The sequence below is a fragment of the Danaus plexippus genome, chromosome 19 (assembly GCF_018135715.1).
Source record: "Danaus plexippus chromosome 19, MEX_DaPlex, whole genome shotgun sequence".
Taxonomy (NCBI): Eukaryota; Metazoa; Arthropoda; class Insecta; order Lepidoptera; family Nymphalidae; genus Danaus; species Danaus plexippus.
In genome coordinates, this window is record NC_083549.1 from 5,841,604 (window position 1) to 5,863,960 (window position 22,357).

General features: G+C 28.2%; 1 protein-coding gene across 1 annotated transcript in view; it reads left to right on the forward strand.

Moving 5' to 3' along the window:
* Positions 1 to 22,357, forward strand: part of LOC116768247 (protein unc-13 homolog B-like) — a 169,376-nt gene that overhangs the window by 12,175 nt on the left and 134,844 nt on the right. The window contains exons 2-3 of the mRNA XM_061523446.1: positions 12,549 to 12,578; positions 12,786 to 12,888. Coding sequence (XP_061379430.1) covers positions 12,549 to 12,578; positions 12,786 to 12,888 — 133 coding nt within the window. The remainder of the gene's footprint in view (positions 1 to 12,548; positions 12,579 to 12,785; positions 12,889 to 22,357) is intronic.

Here is a 22,357-nt window from a genome sequence, read left to right on the forward strand (position 1 = left end):
GTGAACAGTGACTCTGTTCTGAATGTAATGGTTGTGGACTATGGAGGCGTAATTTGTACAGCCAGTGAACGCTATTGTTGGCACAAAGCCACTACCTAACTTGTTTGGTATTACAAAAACTCCCTGCAAATGCCACTGTATTAAAACCATAAAGATAAAAGAAAGATCCTGTTTCAATTATTCGAAAACAGAGGCATTATGTTTTGCAGAATTTTATTGAATGGAAATGTTATAAAATGATATACAATAGATTTTATAGTGGAGAGAAATGGCACGGTAATTAAAAAAAAATCAGATTCATAAGAAGCTTTTAGTTACAAGATTGAAAATATGTATATATATATATATATTCTTGTATTTTCTAAGTTATAATATGTATATAGTCGAATTTACATTTGTTATATTATTATTTGCAATAAAAGTTACTTAGGAAAAAGGCATTTTTGACAGATTATTAAAAATAGAGTATGGAAATATACATTGAACAATTTTACTAACATAAATTAGATATAAATCTATAAAAAACTATCTAAAAAAAAACTCTAGAACTGCTGGACAGATTTGGCTGGAAATTGGTGGTGAGATAGTTTAGAACCAGGAGACGGACATAATATATTTTTCATTCCGTTCGATAGAAACAAAAATAACTTAAGAAATTGCAAAATCTACTTATTTAATACTTACTCGCTATATCCTAACTCGCTTATATACTATTTCACTTATATACTAGATTCACATTAGTGTCACTGGGCTCTTTAATGCACAAAAAAGTTTTTGGGTTGGATATAACTAATATCGGGAGGTGTAAGCAATACGAGTATGGTTCCAGAACAATGGAAATAGGACAACTCTTTACATTTAAAACATATTCTTTATTGGTATCTAAACTGGTGGATATATAGATTTATATTCAAATAACTGAACAACGCAGAGACTTTACAAAAAACATTTCCTTCAAAATTCGTACTGCGAAGAAAAAAAAATATCTTTCGATTCCTTTAGAGATTTAATTTTCAAACAACAAAGTTATTAGCTCGAGTAATAGCGAGATTACCAATTATTTTTATCAAGGAACATACAACGACAATCTTATTAAGAATTTGTATGGAAATTACCTCCTAAGTTAAATAGGAGTCCGAGTTAATCCCTGTTAAGTCTGAAAGTAGAAACTTTATACACCTACCGTGATGTGCGACGAAGCCTGACTTCGGTAGTGACTTTTCCAATAACTTGGCATATTTTAAGTAATGTCATAATTTTTTAAATGGCGTAAGTGATAAACCCAATGAGTGGGGATTGCGTATGTTTCACAAAATAAACAAATAAAAATACTTGTCTTGAAGCACTCTTAATACAAGATACGGAGGAAGCTAAAAATGAAAATATAAAATCAAATGCATAGTCAATATTACAGTACATACTAAGCAAGTATTTAATTTGTGTCAGATGACCGAGTAAAGGCAGTTTTATGAAATATGTACGTATGAATGTACATTAAAACCGATATATATATATGTATATCGGTATAGCCGAGAATTCAGCTGTGAGTAATACAGAAAAATGTATAACGATATCTGTGCTTACATTCAAACAAATTTACGATGCAACCAGCCTTGTTAAATGGTTAAATGCCAGTTTAAAACGTTAAGGATTCCTTTAAGCGTCTGAATTAATGGCACATGCTGGCCGAGATAAACAAGACATCTTCTGGTTTAAACTAAATTAATACACATACTCTGAAAAACTGAACAGTGTATTTGTTAACCATTATTTATTTTTATGAGAATATATTTTAAAGTTTAGACGACACTCTTATTACTTCCGTATAATATTTGACTTGCTAAATCGAGAAGAATTGTTTGGTGTCTTCTTTGGCTGTGATCGGATCAAAGAAGTTTATTATAGGATTTTTTTTAAATATTTGAACTATTAATTTAAGTAGGTTTTTATATTTTGATCGTAGGATTGAGTTCGAAAGTTTGTCGTGAAATAAACTGTCGTATTAATTTTTAATGGTAATATTTTTGCAAATTTTTTTTCTTTGTTTTCATACCGAAGGACCTCGATATTTAGTTTTTAAATGCTTCTAATATCATGGGCTAACGGTAATGCAATATTATGAATAAATAGCCTTAAGGGCTCTTGCCTAGCCTCGTGCTAATAAATTAAGTTTAGACCTCAATGGTAGTTGGATCGCTTGCAATTCAATCAACCTTATATTCCGATATTGATTTCATTGAGAGCTTGACAAGTTGCTGCGTTTTTTTCAAACCTGTTCTTGAATTGAACATAATTGCTTTAATTATAATTGTATATTGAGTTCAGATATTGTATTGCAGTAAATGCTTGAAACCTAATATATTTTATATATAAATGTGATCATTTATGTTTATTTTCTTAATGTTTTAAGTCTCCCATTACTTATTTGTTGCGGAGTAAGGTCTCTTAATAAGTCTCTAGTGGATGTAAGGTTTCCCTTGTCGTAAAGAGACACTTCATTTATTATATCTGAGGCAGGTATGTGATATATATTTTTATTATTTTCATAGTAAAATATATTAATTAATGTGTTTAGTTTTAAACATTTTTATTTAGATATAAAAACATTATTTCTAGCAGTAGCGTGCGATGGGTGGTTATGAATTTGAAAAAAAGGATGCAATCGATAAACGACTTTAAATTTATAAAATTTTATTACTTAAGCTCTAAATAGGTAAAATTAAATTAGTTTTTAAATGAAAATAACGTGACTAGTTCAATGTATTCCCTGTTGTAGTACAATTACTTTTATGTCAGTTTAAAAATTTGCTGCAACCTAATTTGCATTGTGAAAGCGAACCATACATACATAGAGATTGATTCATTAAAATATCACGTAAGAATAAACGCTGTCGAAACATTTTGTTTGCATTTATATATTTGTAAATATTATTTGTTTAAATATCATGGAAATGGTCTACATCGAAACTGAACCATAAGTATATTCAGAAAAGAGCTACTTTAGAAGTACACATTTTACAAGCTGTTGATTAATTTGCAATTTATATATAAAACATACGTGTGCGTTAATTATGTATGCCGATAAAATGGATTTCTTGCAATTTAACTGTAATTTAATTAAAAGCCCACGTAAAAAAATATTTTATATGAAAATAAATTCCTATGTAAGTGAAATTATTACAAATGTAAAGGATGTATATAGTACAAATAGTAATATGGGAAGCGTTAATATTACTTTATACACTTTTTATATAGTAAACAAATTATAGGGTTTAACTAGAAGCTGAGTTATAATCTAAAAATATAAGGCAAAGAACAAAGTATATGTTTTAATAGATACAAAGACATTTTGAGACAAGCCTAAACCGAGTATTAAGTTAATGTCATTACAAAGTATTATAAAATAATATTTGGTAAGCTTATTATTTTCCAATCAGATTCCGTCAACTAATTCGAAGGTTCAGGTGATATTGAATAATATTTCCTCCAAATTCTAATATTAAAATTAATTAAAGCGGCCTATATAAATGTTCACTTAATTATTTTGAATATGTTACTGTAAAAGTGAGCGTTTAACGCGCCCCATAATCCTACACCTGGGTCGCAAGTCCCAGGCACTGTTAAAGATGACCCGCACTCGCACGGTGAATCCATTGAATCCTGTGAAATTTCGTCTCTGTGTTATCCCTAATGTAAAATATTCGAAATTTTCAACTCTTTGGATGAAAAAATAAATTTTAAAATATTCTTTCAAGTAACTACATTAATATCAAACACCGAATCAAGAATGAAATTACATTAAGATCTATTTTTTCAATTCATTCATCTACAAAATTTGATAATATCAAGTATAAAAGTACGTTAATATTCCATAAAATTTTTGTTGAGAAATAATTTGAATTTCCTATTAAATAAATTATTGTATTCTAATATACTCGATCGTAATAATTACATGAAGTTAATAAATTTGTATATGTAAAGCTTCTTTCTTCTTCTTCAGTGGACATTTCTTCCGTTATTCTCCGTTATCTAATCAGTACCCCTTCATTGAATCAAAACAATAATGTTTAATTGAAAATCTTATTACACGCACGTTTGGAAGCGATTAAATAAGATTTTTGTTACAATTTCATTAATTATTTCTATATTAAATTTATTTACATCCTCAATGACATGGAAAAATAGTTTTCATATAAAACATAAGATTATAAGAAGATGCTACAACAAATTATATAATTTAAATTCACTTTAAAGTAGGGCTCTTAACAAGAGCTAACTATCCTTTAAATTTGCTTAGCTAATAGAAAGTAGAGGTATAAGATGGATCTTCAAAGGTCACCTGGGTTCTCGTTAAGCAAAATTTCTTGAAGGCCCATAAGTATATTTCTAATCTTTTGATTTTCGAATTATTTAAAAAAATATTTAATAAAAAAAAATTAAGTTGATATATAGATGATGAATTTATGAATAAAAATATTAAAAGAACCACATAGTATATTTTTCTAATACCGATAAATTCTTAACAGCGATAAGTTCTTAACAGCGATAAGTTCTTATGCGAAATCGTTTGCAACATAATTTATAATAAACATGTATTTACCTTTCACTAGCAAATGAATTGTTTCACGGATTTAAATAAGTTTTTATTGTATGGCAATATTATTAATGTGATGTATGTTAACGAAACTATATAAAATTACCTTTTACAGTTGTTGTTAATTGAAATATAGCATGAGGAGGCTTTTATGTTGTGATTGATTTTGAATAGAACTTTGCTTATTTATATACGTTAATGAATGTGAATAGCTAAATGTAAAATTTAAAAGAAGTGAATGAGTGAATGAATGATTAGTGAAATATAAACATTTTAATTCTCGAATTATTCAATCGAATCGAATCGCATCGAATTAAATATCGATAATTTTTTAATAAGGATTTTTAAAAGCACAGGGATGAATATGAGATACTATATGTACACAAACAATGCATTATTTGCTAAAATGGTTGTTATAATAAGTAGTATTTGATGTTTTATATTGGATCATATATGAAATTATTTATGATAAACTGTACCCTAGATTTTAAGAGAAAGATTTTAAGTACGTGTCAATTTCTATGTATTGAAGACGACAGAATAATCTAGACTTTATGTTACCTTTTATTGTGAATATTAATATACTATATAGTTGTACTAATTTAAATATAACAGAAATATAAAACGATCTCTATATATTGTGCCCTAGCTATCTATCTCCTCTCCATACGTAAGTATGGGTACCTATCTAAAATAAACTATTTTTATGAAAAATTACAAAATCTTAGACTTTGAAACTGTATCAAATCATACGTTCGTATGTTGGTAAACTCATTTAACCTTTTGAAATGGTATATGGAAATTAATGAAAGAGAAAAAGTCACGGAAAAAATAATCACAAATATTAATAATCCAATCCAAAGCAATATGTAGCGAAATTTTCATATCCTTTTTTTTAAATCAATATCAAAGTACAACAACGAAAGGTCGCAGGATACGTGCTTAATCGAGGTTTTTGAAAAAAAGAATGTATTTAATATTAAAGGATATATCTTTATAAAGCCTTCGAAAGGCACAGTAACGGGTGTAACGATGATATATTATAATGCATTATTGTTTTACTCTTAATTGGGAAAATGGCTTTTATTAGCTCGAACTTTGCCACAAAAATGTTTCCACACAATTTTGTTATATTATTTTAATGTTCATAAAATTGTGTTTCGTCTGGTACTTTTTAATATTTTGGTAACGTCTTTTATGTATCATTGTAAAAACGATATCTTCATAGAGTATGATATTTTAATAAACCTTCAATAAAGAGCTCCGCCGTGAATTACGATTTGAAAATTATGATAAGAAGACTATTTTCTTAGAAGTATGAATGAAAGAAGAAAAAAATTGCCGACCTGTTTTCAAATAGTCGGAACTATGTGAAATAGGCAGCATTTGCGTGCTCCACCGCCATTAATACAGAGCTGGTCTAATACAAAATTTACAAAATTTCGATCCGAACACTATTTTTAGTAGGCACTATTAAAATACATACCGTTTGCTTTTGTAATGGCTTTTCAGTTAAGTTATAAGGAGTAAGTCAAATCATGCAATTTCATTGTAACGACGAACTTTCGGTAATTCATGTTGTTTTAATCTAGATATATATATATATATGTATACATATTCAGGCCTTTGCCATTTCAGGTGTCCTAATGAATTATACGAAGAGGAGGTAGAAAAATGTTAAGCATCATATGACATGAAAAAGTTCCTACCCGCGTCAGTTTTGTTACTTTATTTGCAATTATGTATTTATTTAGAGACAGTAATACAATTAAATCGAGAACGTATAGTCAGAGCATTATATTTGTAAATATTTTACACAAAATATCCCAAATATGGCCATTGATTTGACGAAAACAACTCTATCATATTGATATTTTTATGTTAAATATATAAGTAAATATATATTGTATTTAAAAAGCTATAAAAACTACTTCCAAGCAATATATTGATTATGGAAACTTTACTTTAATTATTTTTTTGTAAACCTAGGGACCTTAAGTTATTCGATCACTGTTCACACCAACAATTTTGTTCTGAGTAGAGAGTCTTGGGTTGACGCAAAGTAATCACAACTACAAATCCAGACTTAAATTGCAACGGAAGTCAAAATCACAAAATATTAGGCTTTCGACATGGGGGCAAAAAGAGCTAATATATGTTTGTATGCGCAATTAATATTTAATATTAATAAATAATTGAATGAGATGTAAGACTTTCGCGAGTATTCATTTAAATAAAACTAATATTTTTCGGATTATACTACGCGTATTTTATCACGGGCAGACGAGATTTGACATTCACATGTGACATTCACATCTTGTCTGCTCGTGATCACGGTGGCTGCAAAGTAACCGAAACGTCGGGAGTACGTATTTTTTTTAATAACAAAATCCGCGTAGTATAATTCGTAAAATATTAGTTTTATTAAAAAAAAAAATATTTTATTTCTTGTAAATATAATTACATTTTCTTAAACTGTCAACAGAAAAATGTTAAGAGGGAAATAAATAGGTGGGTGCGAAATCAAACATCCTTTCAATTCTTTTCTTAGAAATAAATAAAATTATTTTCAAGTAAGAAATCTTTTTCATATTATAAATATATAATTTAATTTATTTATATATTTCATATATTAAGTTGAAATTATAATTAATTATAATAAATTTCATTATTTTTCAGTTTTGTGAGTAAAAACTTGTAATTATTTAAATTCATATTTTTAACGTGGGAGGAGCACACTTGATGACTTTGAATGTATGTATTTTCTATTTTCTGACGGCTTTTAATCCCATTCCTTCCATTTTTTCACTGCACAATGATCCCTTGATACTGCATGATTATCATTCCATCTTTAACACGAAAGACGAAACCTCTCAGCATTCAATGGATTCACCGTGCGGCTGCCGGGTCCATCGCGTTGCAGGGAGAGGAGCTTCGACAGTGCCTGAGACTTGCAACTCAGGTGTAGGTTTAAGGGGCCCCTATCTTACGCGCTTTAAACACTCACCTCCACTGTCCAAGCTCCTCTCTCTACCGAACCAAATTTGAAAAGACCTTCTAGGGCCGCCTTCGAAGTACGTCCCAAGAATGAATTGATGTGAGCTCTGAACATTTAACGATTTTCTTTTGTAAAATTTCTGTGTGCATAAAAGTCGAGCCAGACACTGCTTCCGTTTAAGTACTATTAGATCGTCATCAGATTTTTTATACTGAATAAACCATTTATGTTCGCAACTAAACGTAACAAAACAAAAAATATGTATTTAGGTACTTCTTATTTGTAATGCATATATATATATATATTTTAATCTATAAATATACTGTATTTGAGATTTAATTATTATTTAATTAATTATTTCAAAAAAAATTTAAGAATCATTAAAGTCTTATGGATTGTTTTTTATGCAAATCTTTATAAAAATTTTGGTTCTAAATGGGCACTAACACATTTTTGTCACTTTTTGTTGGAGTAAAATCAGGGTTACCGGTTTTTTTGATTTCAATTTAAATAGTTTTATATTTTATAACCTATGCATTCTTTATACAGATATAACAATAGTTTTTTTTTTCAAGATATTTATTTAAAATTATTATTTTATTCATCTGAATGAAATGTAATGAGAAAGTTTTCATGAAACCTTCAGTAATTTTGTTGTGCGCTGGTTGTTGGATGTTGTTAGGAAGGAATTTCGGTCCACTCTTTTGAGGGATTAGGGTTGTCACGAACGTATATGAAACATTGACCAGAGCGAGCTGTAATCATGCGAAACGATGCGACATACTGTTTCGTTTGATTTGTCAAATCAAATATTATATTATTTGAATAAGTATCGATACAATTTTGATAACTCTCGTTAAAATCTTTTCAGTGTTAATGTTTTGTAATCAAAAGCATGTGAAGTTATTCTACGTTTATATAAAAAAAAAATTGAATACGAATTTTAAATACGTACGCAAACATACCGGTTCATCCAATTACTTTGAGAGTGCGGCATTTTTGTCGACTCTTGAATAAAAATACAGATATAAATTATTTTGTTTAATGCTATAATTTTAACGTAGGAAACCGATTTCGTGTTATTGTAAAATTGGTGTAAATTCATATCGCATATCCAGCGTGGATTCGTTTGCCTTAAGATACATCGATTTAGATTAAATATTTTAAGGTTTTAATTATAAATATTTTTTTAGCAAACCTTTATTTTAAATTTCATTCTTAAGAAATGTGGGTAAAATATGTTCGCGTCTTAAGCAAAAAGGCGTTTGAGCTAGGCTCTTTGATTTTAATGGTGGGTCTAACAACCGGCCTACTTTTCCGGTGACGCTGTCAAAGTCGCGGGTCTTGTAGTATTAATTGTCAATACAAAAAAATATATATTTTTCAATAATATTATATACGTTTTTTTCACAGTACATTGAAATGTCACATATATGATATTAAAATTTTCGTTATTATTAAGGCACATTTTACATTAATTATTTATCCTAAATTACAGTGGCAAGCATCAGGCATACATCGAAAATTTAATACTACGATAAAAAATAATAATATGTCAATTTAATTCTATTGCTTTGGTTGTTTTTATAGTATACAATACTGATATATTTAAATAGATGAAGACTGTTATACTACATTTACACTCTCGCCTCGTACCTCGTCCTGTGCTTCGTCTCGTATCGCAGCTCGCACCTCCGGACAAGAGTGCTACGAGGTGCGAGACAAGACGCGAGGCGAGCCGCGAGTGCTATTTACACTCTCACATTGTGCTTCAGCTCGTGCCTCGTCTCGCGACTCGTACGCGATTGCAAATCTACTATTAAATATATATTGAATACATTAAAACTCTTTATAATGTTATATTAGCAATATTATATAACAAATATATAATTTAAAACGATTTGTTTTAAGGTTATAGTATATATAAAAAAACCAAATCAAACAATACAAAGCTACTATCGACTTTATTGACACATTTACTTGTCATGACAAAAGCTTTGCTAATTTGAATAGGAAGCGTCGAAATGTAGGTTAATGACTCATTGAATAAAATATTATTTACTTTACAATTCAGGACCAACACTTGAAAATGTTAACGACGTTCCGAAAAAATTATCCCATTGAAGACTGTTTGTATTATATGAAATAACATTGTATTATTTGTTTCATTTGTAGACACAGATAAAGAAAATTTAAATCATTCTCGTTACAAAAAGTATTTATTTCAAATCTTAGACAATTTTACCGTTCATACAAGATACATATTATATTATATGTAAAATAGAGAATTTGTAATAATCTTTTAAATATTGAAAACCTTACGTGACTGCAGAAATAATGTACGAAATGTAGACGTTTTAAAAATGACAACTATTTCAAAACGTTTTATTAATGAAGTCTAGATATTGCAGCCGTATTTCTAGTAGATTGGCATCTAATCTCGCCATCTAATTGGTTACAACGGCGGCTTTGTCCGGACATTATCGTAATCAACCGGTTAACGGAGATTAACCGATATACGATTTTTTAAAGACCTCATTGAACTAGTTTCATCAGATTTATTCGTAGATATGGTAATTGGTGCTAGTAGCTTACAATTTATTATTGGTCCCAAGTTTTTAAAGTAATATTACTGAGTTATGAACGTCAGTGTCAAGAGTTAAAGGAAGTATACTGCAGTATACTTGTACATATATGTTACCTGTTGTTAAAAAAAAAACTTTATTCAGCGTTCAAAAGTCAGATGAAAAAATATAGACTCAAAGACTAGGTAAAATAATGGTAAGGAGGGTAGTATATTTTTTTCTTCTACGAAGTATTGTTTTATAAGAAATGATTGGGAAATAGAAATATGAACTTAGATTATTATTTTACAAATGTCTAAAATATGCTTAATATCATTTTTAAATATATACGTGTTTTATTAAGGAGGAATGTATTTTTTATTTCTTAGAAGATGTCTTGAATAATTGGATTTGAGTTAGTATTGTTACACACATTTTATTATTATTAGTTTTATACTCGCTATCTAAAACAAGCACCTGACTCAACTTATGTTAATGAATGTAAATCTAACTTATTCGTTAGTGATTGTTTGCCTACAAATCATTTAGCCGTAATTCCGCAGAATTTTCCCTCTGTTTTTGTTTCAACCGCCAACGCTTTTCAACCGAAATGTTAAATGTTTATTTTAAAACTGTTTTATTATAAAGACCTTAAATTATTCCATTATTAAAATTATAACTTGAAATAGAATTTGATTTGTGAAAATTTCAAAAATTTATTTATATACGATTATTGAAGATCGCAAAATAGATTTATATTTATTACGTTTTTTTTTAAATAATGATATATTGACACTAACAAATAATAAAAAAAAGTCGTGGTGGTCTGAAGTTTAAAAGGCCCGCCTCTCACACGTGAGGTTCGAAACCTGGCAAGTACAGATGTGATCTTTTCCGAGTCATATGTATATTCTAAGAGCTTTTGGACACCACTGACGGACGGTGAAGAAAAACATCTTGAGAAAACCTGGTCTTATAATTTCAAATTATAAGATTGAAATCGCCAACCCGTCTTGAGCAAGCATGGTGATTAATGCTCTAACCTTCTCCATGTGAGAAGAGGCCTTTGCTTTGCAGTGGGTTTCAATAGGCTGATGATGATGATGATGATGATGACTAACAAATAAATTGAAAATAGAAACATAAGACGTTATTTCAAATTGTATAGAGATGATTCTCTGTTAATCTTATTATAATTAAACAATATATAACGGAGCCTATAACATTAGAATGGATTTAGTGAAGCCTAAGTTACTGGAGTGCTCTGAATCGGTATTATAAATAAGGATTTTACTGGGGATTTATTATATTGTATTATTAAAAAAGAATATCTTCACACATATATATATACAGATGAAAAAAAAACATGCCATACGTCTATATTGATTTTATTAAATGTTTTGTTATAAAAAAGGTCGTCTGGGTTGAAAGTTATAAGGAAAAGTACATACTTTATTTGGTTAATGGTAGGAATAATCAGATCATAATTAAATTTAAGATTTTCGCGAGTATTAATTGAAAAAAAATATATATTTTTCAGATTTAGATGCCCGTGATCACGGTTGCTGCAAAGTAACCGAAACGTCGGGATTATGATGTTAAGAATAATTATAAAATCTTAGTAAATCCGAAAAATATTAGTTTTACTTCAATAATCAGATCAGACATACGTGCTTTAACGCAAACTTGATTGGTTTATACACGAATAATGTTTGTAGCCTATATATATCTGTTACAATACAATCTAGATAAAATCGAAGATTACATCAAAATAATATCAATATATTCGTTTGCAAAAAGATATTTAAATAAAATTCCCGATAAGAATCTTTCAGGCCCGAATTGTAGACATTTCGTTTAAAGGGAGACACTTCGACAATTAAGACACAGCTCTGCAACATGAATTAATGCGAACGTCTTTGATGGATTATAATCCATTTTGTATTCTGTTTCCGTCTATTTTCAATCTGTTTTATTTACACATAATTATTTCAAGTTTTGATTCGTACGTATTCTAGTAGGTAGGTATATCTAATGTAATATTACTTAATTTTTTATGCGTATTGCTTTCGAGATATAATGATATCTTAGATTTTCACGTGTATCTACTCATTTAAATGAAAGTAAGTTTTTTTTTTTTGATATTACGAGTTTTTTTTTTAATTATAATAAAAATCGCGTAGTATCAAAAGAACTTAGTTTAATTTGAGTAAGCTTTCAAGATATGTTCATTGAGGTTTTGTTGCACTATTTTTAAACCTCGAATTATAACTGTATCACTGACACGAATGATAGAAGCTAAACCTGATGATCGTATATTCTTGTACAGTAAGAAAAACTGAATTAGTATTAAAAATAAATATTTTGTTAACATATTGTTGTTTTGTTTCAGTAAAAAAGGCGCGCTATGTTGGTATACAAGGTGAGTTTGATGGCCCATATGTCACTTAAACAACCGTCCACCGCATTGTCATAGTAATTAAATACAGAATTTGCATTGTCTGATGAAACTAATTTGTAAAAAGAGAAAAAAGTACAAACCTAGGTCTCAGAATAACTTCAAGTGTGATCATTTGTAGAAATTAAAAAACAACTTTATGTTATTGGCATACGTTTTATTTTCCTCTAGCAACCCAATTCAACACGTACGTGACACTCAAACTACAGAATGTCAAGTCGACGACGGTGACAGTGAAGGGGCCGACTCCATGCTGGGAACAAGACTTCCTTTTGTAAGTGCTTTTATTGTTTTACTATTATATCATAGTCAAGTGAAAATTAACCTTACCGTTTTTAAAATAGGGTATACAGTTTGTGCATTGAAAAATTTAGGTACCGTGTATAAAACTGCACATTAAAGATTGAAATCATATAACCTATGTATGTGTTAAAAACCATAGTCAGACAAGAAATTCACGGATAGGTACTAATAAAGATGTCAACATCTTGGATTTTAGATTTAAACCTAGAATGGAATAAAACTCAGTTGTGTCGTTTCTACCTATCTTCTGACTAATTATTTTCTATAATCCTATTCCTATTTGCTTAATTTTTTTTAATCCTTACAATCCTTAGCGTGGCGTATAGTAACTCATAATGTATTTAGGAGCGACGGTGGTAAAACATTACTTTTCTGTGCTCCATTCTCTTTTTGTCGTTTTATAACATGGAAAGGGCAACAAAACTGTAAGATGAATGATACATATTTGGACAGAATTTATATAGACACAAAAGGTTGAAATTAGGAAGCCTAGTTTGACAATTATTTAACAGAAATAATAGTGTTTTACCCGCTGTGTAAGTTTTCATTAAAACTCAATAAGAGCAGTTAGCTATTTTATTAGAAAATGAGTATTAGATTTGGAAGGAGAAGTAGTGTCAATGACTTTATGTGAAATAGTTCCTAATCCATTATGTCTTTGGGGACTGCAATAATTGGCAAGTTAAGTTTGAAATCTTCTTTGAGCCTATGAAGGCTTCTTTATTTTTTTAAATTCTATGTTATAATGTAGCTCACAAATTAAAAGAATTGTTTTAGGATACTAAAATGTATTTAAAAAAATATTATGGACTTATTATTAATAATAATTTTATTTATAATTCTACTATAATTAAAATGGTTCAGTTTCTAATATTTCAAAAGGTTATTAAAATATACAAGGAAACTCAGTTTAAACCAACGATTTTAAATGAAAATATTTTTAAAGCGTTAACCGTAACTATTGATACAATTGTATAAAATGTTCTACAAGAACTAAAATTTGTTAATGTAATATTACCAAAATAAAAAATAAAAAAACATTATTTTACAACACCCTTTAAGACTTTAGTGAACATTATTGAAGTCATTTAAATGAAACTAATATTTTTCGGATATACTACGCGGATTTTATTATTTAAAAAAACGACATAATCCCGACGTTTCGGTTACTTTTCAGCAACCGTGATCACGGTATAAAACTGTACGATTAAAACTCGCGAAAATATTAGATCTCATTATTATTGAAGTCTTTGTGGATGTTCAATGAGCAAGGACATTCAAAAATTCAAATTCAATGGTAATATATTAACAAAGATTGGATTAAATTTCGAGTATCTTCGTCTTTACAAATATTTTGTGGAGGTAGGAGACGCAAATGGGTCCTCCCTAACATGTGATAATAATAATATAACAGAAATAAATAGCTGATTCATCGGTACAATGTAAAAAAAAACTTGAAAACAACAAAAACAGTTTGATTTGAAAATAAACAAAGCGTAAGGGCAAAAAATAATGGATATATTTTTTTATTTTCATAGGAATCTAGGATCGCTGGATGAAAGGTTGTCATCCTCGTATCATTTTAAGTAATATTTTTTCTGGATTCACCTAAACGCCCACGAGATGAGGGCAAGATGAATGAAGCATGGGCTTTGAACGTAATATTTATGAAGCGTCAAACGTGCCCGAAGACCGTTGTAATATAGATTTTATAGTGAAGAGCATAGATTTAACAATATCTCTTTCTGATACTGTTGCCTGAGATTTTAAGTGCTATATTGATTACTAGATTTTACCGTTGACTTCAGAATCGGGCTCGGAGATTTTTTTTTAAGTGCGTTAAAATAATAGATATGATTTCTAACCGTCAGCGACATCTAAAGGCTGTGTCTTGTAGTTTTATGTTACGTGACTTCATCTACAACGTAAATGTTATGCCTTGATCCTGCAGTAACTACACGGAATTTCAAGATAAATTATTGCTTATATCTCATGTACTATTAACCTATACATTACTGTAAAGGTTCTTCAAAATCCGTTTGTTTTTGAGTGAAAGGGCGGCAAATATCTATACACTCATATTAACTTATCATATTCACTCATTTCACTTACATAATGCATTGTTTTTGTTAGTAATGTAATAAATAAAATACTTCTACAATAATATATCTTAAAGACACTTACATTTAATATCAGTACGTTACCAGCTTTCCTTTAGACGTAAAGTTTAGCAATTCGTTATTTTTTTAATATACTTTTTATTCCTGGTTAAAGTTTACAATGACGGTATATTAGAAAGGTTTTTCCAGTTTTGACCCATATAAATTGAAATGAGACCTCAATGAATAGAAAGTAGAACTCTTCGAGGGATAAAAATGCATATTATTGCATTCGTTTTGTCATGTGAAAGCTCTATGACTTAAATGATAGAATAAAATTATATGCTGTGTTTCAAATTAATAGCTGTTGGCTTCAATGCAAAATGTTGAGATTTTATCTAAAAAAATGTATATATTTTTTGTATAAATACTAAAATCAACGCAATCGTTGATCCATAATCAAAGGAAATTAAACAAAGGGAATTATCGTGAATTTATTGATTGCGGAGTTACGAAACGAAAGCATAAAGTTTCTAATTAACTCAGAGTTGTTATATGTACTATTAATACATTTGCAAACGATATATATATACATATATACGGATTAATAGTTATATTACTAAGAAAGGGTGAAATAATCACTCAACAACTAAAAAATTATAAGTTTCGTAAGGATTTGTGTGGATTCCATTTTTTTTAACAATCCTGCCACTGAGGAACATAATTCGGTAATTGGTTAAAATTCACTGGAAAACTTTAACTCGAGATTGTTATTTTGGGTTTTTCCACCGCCTATTTGAAGTGTATTGAAATTTAAATACTCACCACTGAATAAAAACCGTTATTGTTTAAACTTGGCAGGTAAAAATTAGATGTTAGGGGCAATTCTTTTAAATTTTATTTATATCTCACTTCGCAGATATAGTGTCAGATTGATAAGTCTCGTAAGTGGTTAAATCCGAATCCATCAGTGAATACTATCTTTATTTCTTTACGTTTGTCCCAAGAATATATAAAATTGTATCTATCTCCTCTGTGTTGAGTTTAAAATATACTGCAGAAAAAAAAATGCTTTGTTAGGTAACAAAACAAAGTATATGAAACATATTTTAAATGAGATATTCAATTTCAGAGATTTACGGGTGGAATAGAAGCTTTTTATTCAAAGATCTTTAAAACTCCATTGCAAAATTTTATCCGAAATACTTGAACATTTTGAACGTAACCAAAATACACACACGCGCTCACACAAACACACACACACACGCACGCATGCACGCACTCATATACAAAAAAATATAAACGCTAATAATAATATCAGTAGAATATTTAAAGAAAATATATTTTTATCGAAAACATGCAATATACATCTGAACTACGAAACAATTTAATGCTGTCACAAAGTACCCAATAAATGTTTATTTTAAATGACTCTTTCTGTATTGTAGTTTTATTGTTCGGAATAGATTGGAGTGCAATAAAATTGATTTAATAACGTATTCCCCATTATCTGGTATTGATCCATGTTTTATCATTTGCAAGTTATTAGCCGATAAGTGCATTCCTTATCACATGTCCATGTGAAGTCTGGATGACAGATTCTATAAAAATATAGTTATGATAACAAAATATAAAGCGAAAAGTTATTTCAATAATATATATTTATATATAAATTGGTTGTCTGTTTTTCTGAACAAATAGGAATCCATAAATAATTTCTAATGATATCAAACAAAACAGAAGCCTGCTTGTTAAGAACCCTTAAAATAGAACGTTCATTATTTATGAAGAATTAACTATACACATACTATAGCATTATTAAAAGGCAATGTCGATTTTTGTTTTGTAAAATTTTATTGTAAATCCAAAATATGGTGCTGTCAGCTGTGAGATAATTTGATAAAAAAAATATATAAGTACATTTCCACTTTCAAAAGCTAGGCTTTCATATGTGATAGTCGATAAAAAGACAATGTTAGGGAAGTACTTTCATATTTCAAATTGGAGTCGCAAAGCCATACAAACCCTTAAAGTTGAATGACATCAACTTTAAGGGTTTGTATGGATCTAAGCCCCATACAAAAAAGAGGTAAAACCAAGTTGTTTATGCCTGTTTCATTAATAACATATAAAAGCTCGCGCAATTTACAGACGGTTCTTATACAAAAATAGTATTAAACACGTTTTTATTACATTTTATATGAACACGTAATCGTAAAAATTACAATAATGGTCGTAGGGCAATGTTTTGTGGTTCAAACTTTGATTGCTGTTATAAGTTAATATGCAATATAAACCTTCGTATACAGTGGTTAATTATTCTAACGCTTATTACGCCTTCTACTTCATTACCAAGAAGTCGTATTTTAAATGGAATAGTTATAGAGTGATTTGAGGGATTTGAGGGATTTGATAGATCGATTACCAACGCAGAGAGCTTATTGATGGCTTCTGCGGATAATTATTTGACTATAAAACTTTGGTGATTTTTTTTCGGTTATACAAAAGTTATGCGTATCCTCTGTAGCTATGAAAAAGTTTGAGATATTAGAAAGTATGTAAGATGAATTGAGTGTTCTTGTTTTATAACTTTGATATAATTTTAACGCATTGGTGTTTGAAATATTTTTTTAATACATTTAGGTACTTAGATAGCTAGAATGTAAAAAATTACATTGGCATAATTCTTTTCATTACCCTATAGTCTACTTGCTTAATATACGAAAGTAAAATTTAAACAATGGACTGGTATTAATTAAGAATAAATGATTAAACTAAACAAATGATTTTATTCAAAAGATTTATTAGATTAGACTTAATTATGTTTCAGTGGACACATAGTTGGTTTTAAATTGACACTACATTTGCACTTTACGATTAAATCTGGCATCTGGATGGCTATTTTTATCACATATTTGTGTGTGTTGTGTTGTGTGTGTGTGTGTGTGTGTGTGTGTGTGTGTGTGTGTGTGTGTTTCTTTATTTTTTGAGCCCTAAGTAAATAAGAATTAATTTTTCATTGAAAGAAATATAAATAAGACATCCGTATCTACGTACACATGCGTTTACAAGTCTTGCATCAAGGATTTAATGTTTATATTAAAAGAATAAACTGTTTTGTATTGTATTCTTATATGAAATTTAACTTTCAAATTGATCGTGTCGTAATCGCGTCTTATAAAAGTCTATGTAAAGAATAAAATTTGATACTGAATGGACGTAATTCAGAGGAGACAATGGCTGGTAAACGCCGAATAAAAGAGTTATAACACTTTTACCATTAAAACTACTACTACTACTAATTACTATTATTTATCTGTATTAAGAGCTGAATAATATGTTTTGCGAAATAATTAATAATAAACAAAATATACTAAATATATAAGATATATAATGTATGTAGCAGATGCATGGCATATATCGAGGTTTGTAAAATATCGATGGAAGGAATCTAAATTGAATCGTGTTTGGGAGCGCGCCTGTCTATCAGATGTTTATTGGCATTCACGGCGTTTAAAACATTTACAGAGCGTATCACGTATAGGTTGAACTGAAATAAATCACAGTCAATAAAAAAAGTGCTAAAGAATTAAGAAAAATCACCCTTATTTGTTACTACTATGTTATTTGTTGGCTAATATTTAACAAGACGAAAAAAGAAGATTATTATAAGAATACGTTGAGACAAAACAGGAATCATTTATATAATATAAAGCTCATATTACACAGAAGCCTTCTTAAAGGAGCTTTTCATTATTTCTTATTTCTATTTTTAAGAAAATTCATTATATCTATTCTTTGAAGATTAATTTACTCAGAAGCTAAACAAATATTGAAACACAAAAATTGTTATTAATATTCTTTTTTACGTCGCTTTTCTTAACTCGTGTGATGATATTTTTATTATTCCTTTTAACATTATTAAAGTTTTTAGAAAAATACGTTTTTCATTACAAATTCTTAAAAGGGAAAGGATTTTTTTTGATTGTTGAAAATACAAAAGCGTTGATTTATATTGTATATACATTCTATTAATTTTATAAATGTGAAAATATGTTTATTCGTGATTGTTAAATGACGTCGATGAGTTACGATGACAATTTATTTCATCATTCATCGGTAAATTGGTCAATAGCAGGGTTGACGTAAGCGTTTGAGCTTTTATATAGAAGCTATCTATAAAACCCTTGTCTACGGCTTTGTTCATTTAAAAGGTTCCTTATTCCATTTTTATATAGAGTTTTCATCTTTATTTCTTATATATGTATTTATAATGATTCAGAATTAATGATATAGATTTTAATAAAATTTTTAGAGGGATTTTAAAAATTACGTTGACAAAAATTTGCATTCCGATATTATTGACGTAAATACGGAAGACACATACTTTAAGAAGTTGTAATCAAGAAATAACTAAAACGGAAAATCATAATTAATCTTTTATTACCGACAGACATAATATATACATACATATATATATATTCCTATTTATGTGGTTATAAGATGATCTCATAAACCTCATTGCGTTATTTAATGAAGATAGTAAAAAGAGGGATATAAGGAACTACTATCCAGAAGTTGTCCCGATTAGAAAATGGCTGAAACATAAAATAGTTAATTTAATTTTTATGTCTTGAGATCTAATGAAATTTATTTTCTTCAAGTGAAGCCTGAAAAAAAATATTGTTTCTTTCTCTGTATATTGTTGATTGTTATAACATCGAATACTGTATTTTCTATATAAGTTTTCTCCGTTATACTTTTCGTAATTTTTACAAGTATTATAATTAAACAACCAGTATCTGATACTATTTGATAATTTTTGAAAAAAATAACTTAAAGCAAAATGTATATATTTATACGATTATGATAACTGAATTGGATAAATTAGTTTATTGCCTTAAAAACTGAGAGATTTTAACAAATGATTATGAGAGGGCAAATTTTTCCCAAACGGAAAAACTAGGTTTGTGAAGATAATTAAAAATGATATTTATTGTACGCATCTGAAATAGTTATGAATGAATATTATGATAAAAAAGTAACATTAGAATATATTTTGATATTAAAAAATATAAACCTATAGTAATAAAGATGGAATTTTTTTATTCGACGAATAATATTTTAGGAGACGCTTGATTTTACTTTTCAGCTCTTGTTGTAATTTCAAAGGTCTAGTTTTGCATATAATTGGATTTAAATAGTGTATTTCATTTACTGTTTTATATTTTACGTTCCGAAGTTTTTTTTTTAATATTTTTCGTAATTTTTCGTACCTTTATTGGTTTTTGAGCAATTACCTTTGAAAGAATAATATCAAAATTCATGTAGAGCTCCTCATCATTATTTTATATTAAACAAGTTCTTACGTCTTTCTTTACTTGATTGAAGTTATCTATAGTGTAATGGTTTTAATTCATTAATATTTTGGATCAAAGCCTTTAATTTTTCCAGCAACTATGCTGGAAATTTTGGTATCTAATTTATTTTAGGTACTAACCTAAAATAAATTAGATACCAAAATACTTTAAGGACTATTATAAATACATACCTTTATATATAATATATTTATACTAACCATTAATTCCTTTTACTGAGTACACTGTCTAATTGGTAATTGTTCTGACACATAAAAAATTATATATAATGATGACATTGATTTTATATATATTTATTGTAATTTTTTATATCGTATTTATATGTAGGAGGCGAGTGCATCTTGTTAAAACTTAGCCGGTTTTAATGATATTTCCGCCCTCGGGAGACTTAGCACGATGAGTGAATCGATAAACAATATTACAAGAGGATACACACTAACATTTTTGAATAAGGAACATCGTTATAGAATTATTTTATTGTTTTTTTTTTTAAATATGAAATGATAACTATTGGAATCACAAGCAAAATCTCATTTCAATAGTTAATTTATCTAGAATATTTTTTTATTATTTATATTTTTTATAAGATAGATATTAATTTGGTTATTTTTTTGTTACACCTTAAAAATTTTTTTTCACTTTAAATTTTATTCAGTAATTTCTTTTAGAATTTCAATGACGTACAAGTATTTGTTGTAAAACATAAGAATTTGGATTATAAACTAAAAAACTTGTTAATCTTTATATAATGATTGTAATATAAATATAATATTTTTCAATTAATTAATTTATTAAACTCATTTCTATTGTTCTCCTTTACAGAAACTTATTTTTTATATAATTAATTAATTACAATATGTTGATTTAATGATTTACAAAATTTTTCACTACTAATAATATTTAAAACAGAAAAAAATTATTTGTACGTATTGATTTGTTCTTCATTAATTAACAGTTGCAGTCGTGTGAAGTGATTAAATAAAATAACAAAGTAGAAACAAAGTGGATATTATTTTATTTGTTCAAAGGTTAACTAAAAACAGAACCAATATTATTGTGTGTTAAAATTACTGTTACTTGATTATTTATAAACTATGATTTTAATGTTTTTCTTCTTAGTAGCGTGATATAGATCTGTTTTATGAGTAATTGAGTTATTATTGTTAGATACTTAGTCATCTCTTTATAAAATATAACATTTTAAATAAACACATATATATGTATTTGTATTTGCGGAAAAATACTTCCCACACAACTATCGTGATATAAAAAGCTTGGTGGAAAATATCGTACGCTTTGTCGCGAACAAAAGTTTTGATATGAACAAAACTGGGCTATATGAAATATGGCGTAATATCCAAAATGTAATATCTGTGAATGTCGGTTATTATATGAATTGCTCCTCATGTTAAATATTACGGGAAATGTAATAAAATTGCATTTTCCATATGAACACGCTAGTTCTGAATGTATTTCTTGCGTAATAGTGAAAAAATACATTTTTATATTGCAACACTGTTGCTCATTAAGCGTCTCTGGCACGGTGAAGTTCAAGGTTTTTTAAAGATATTTTATTCCCTGCCTCTGCTTTGATCTATCTCCGTAATGGAGAAGTTATATTAAAAATAAAATAAGGAATTATATGCATATGTGTCAACAAAAGAAACATATTCGAAAGGAATAAATCGAACAAATTTCTAAACGGAATTATTAATATAAATCAAATATTCATTTAGACATGATTATTCTTAACAAACATTTATATAAATAAATGATTAGAATGATAGACGAACAGAAATATATAATAGGTAAATTTTGAGAAATACTATATATTCAAAATGTCTGATATATTTTAATATATAAAATAAATCTTTGCAAATACCTTACAAAAGCTATTGGATTTTTTTAAATTAATTTAGTACAGCATTTTAATATTGCATGTTAAATAGCAGTTATTCAGTTT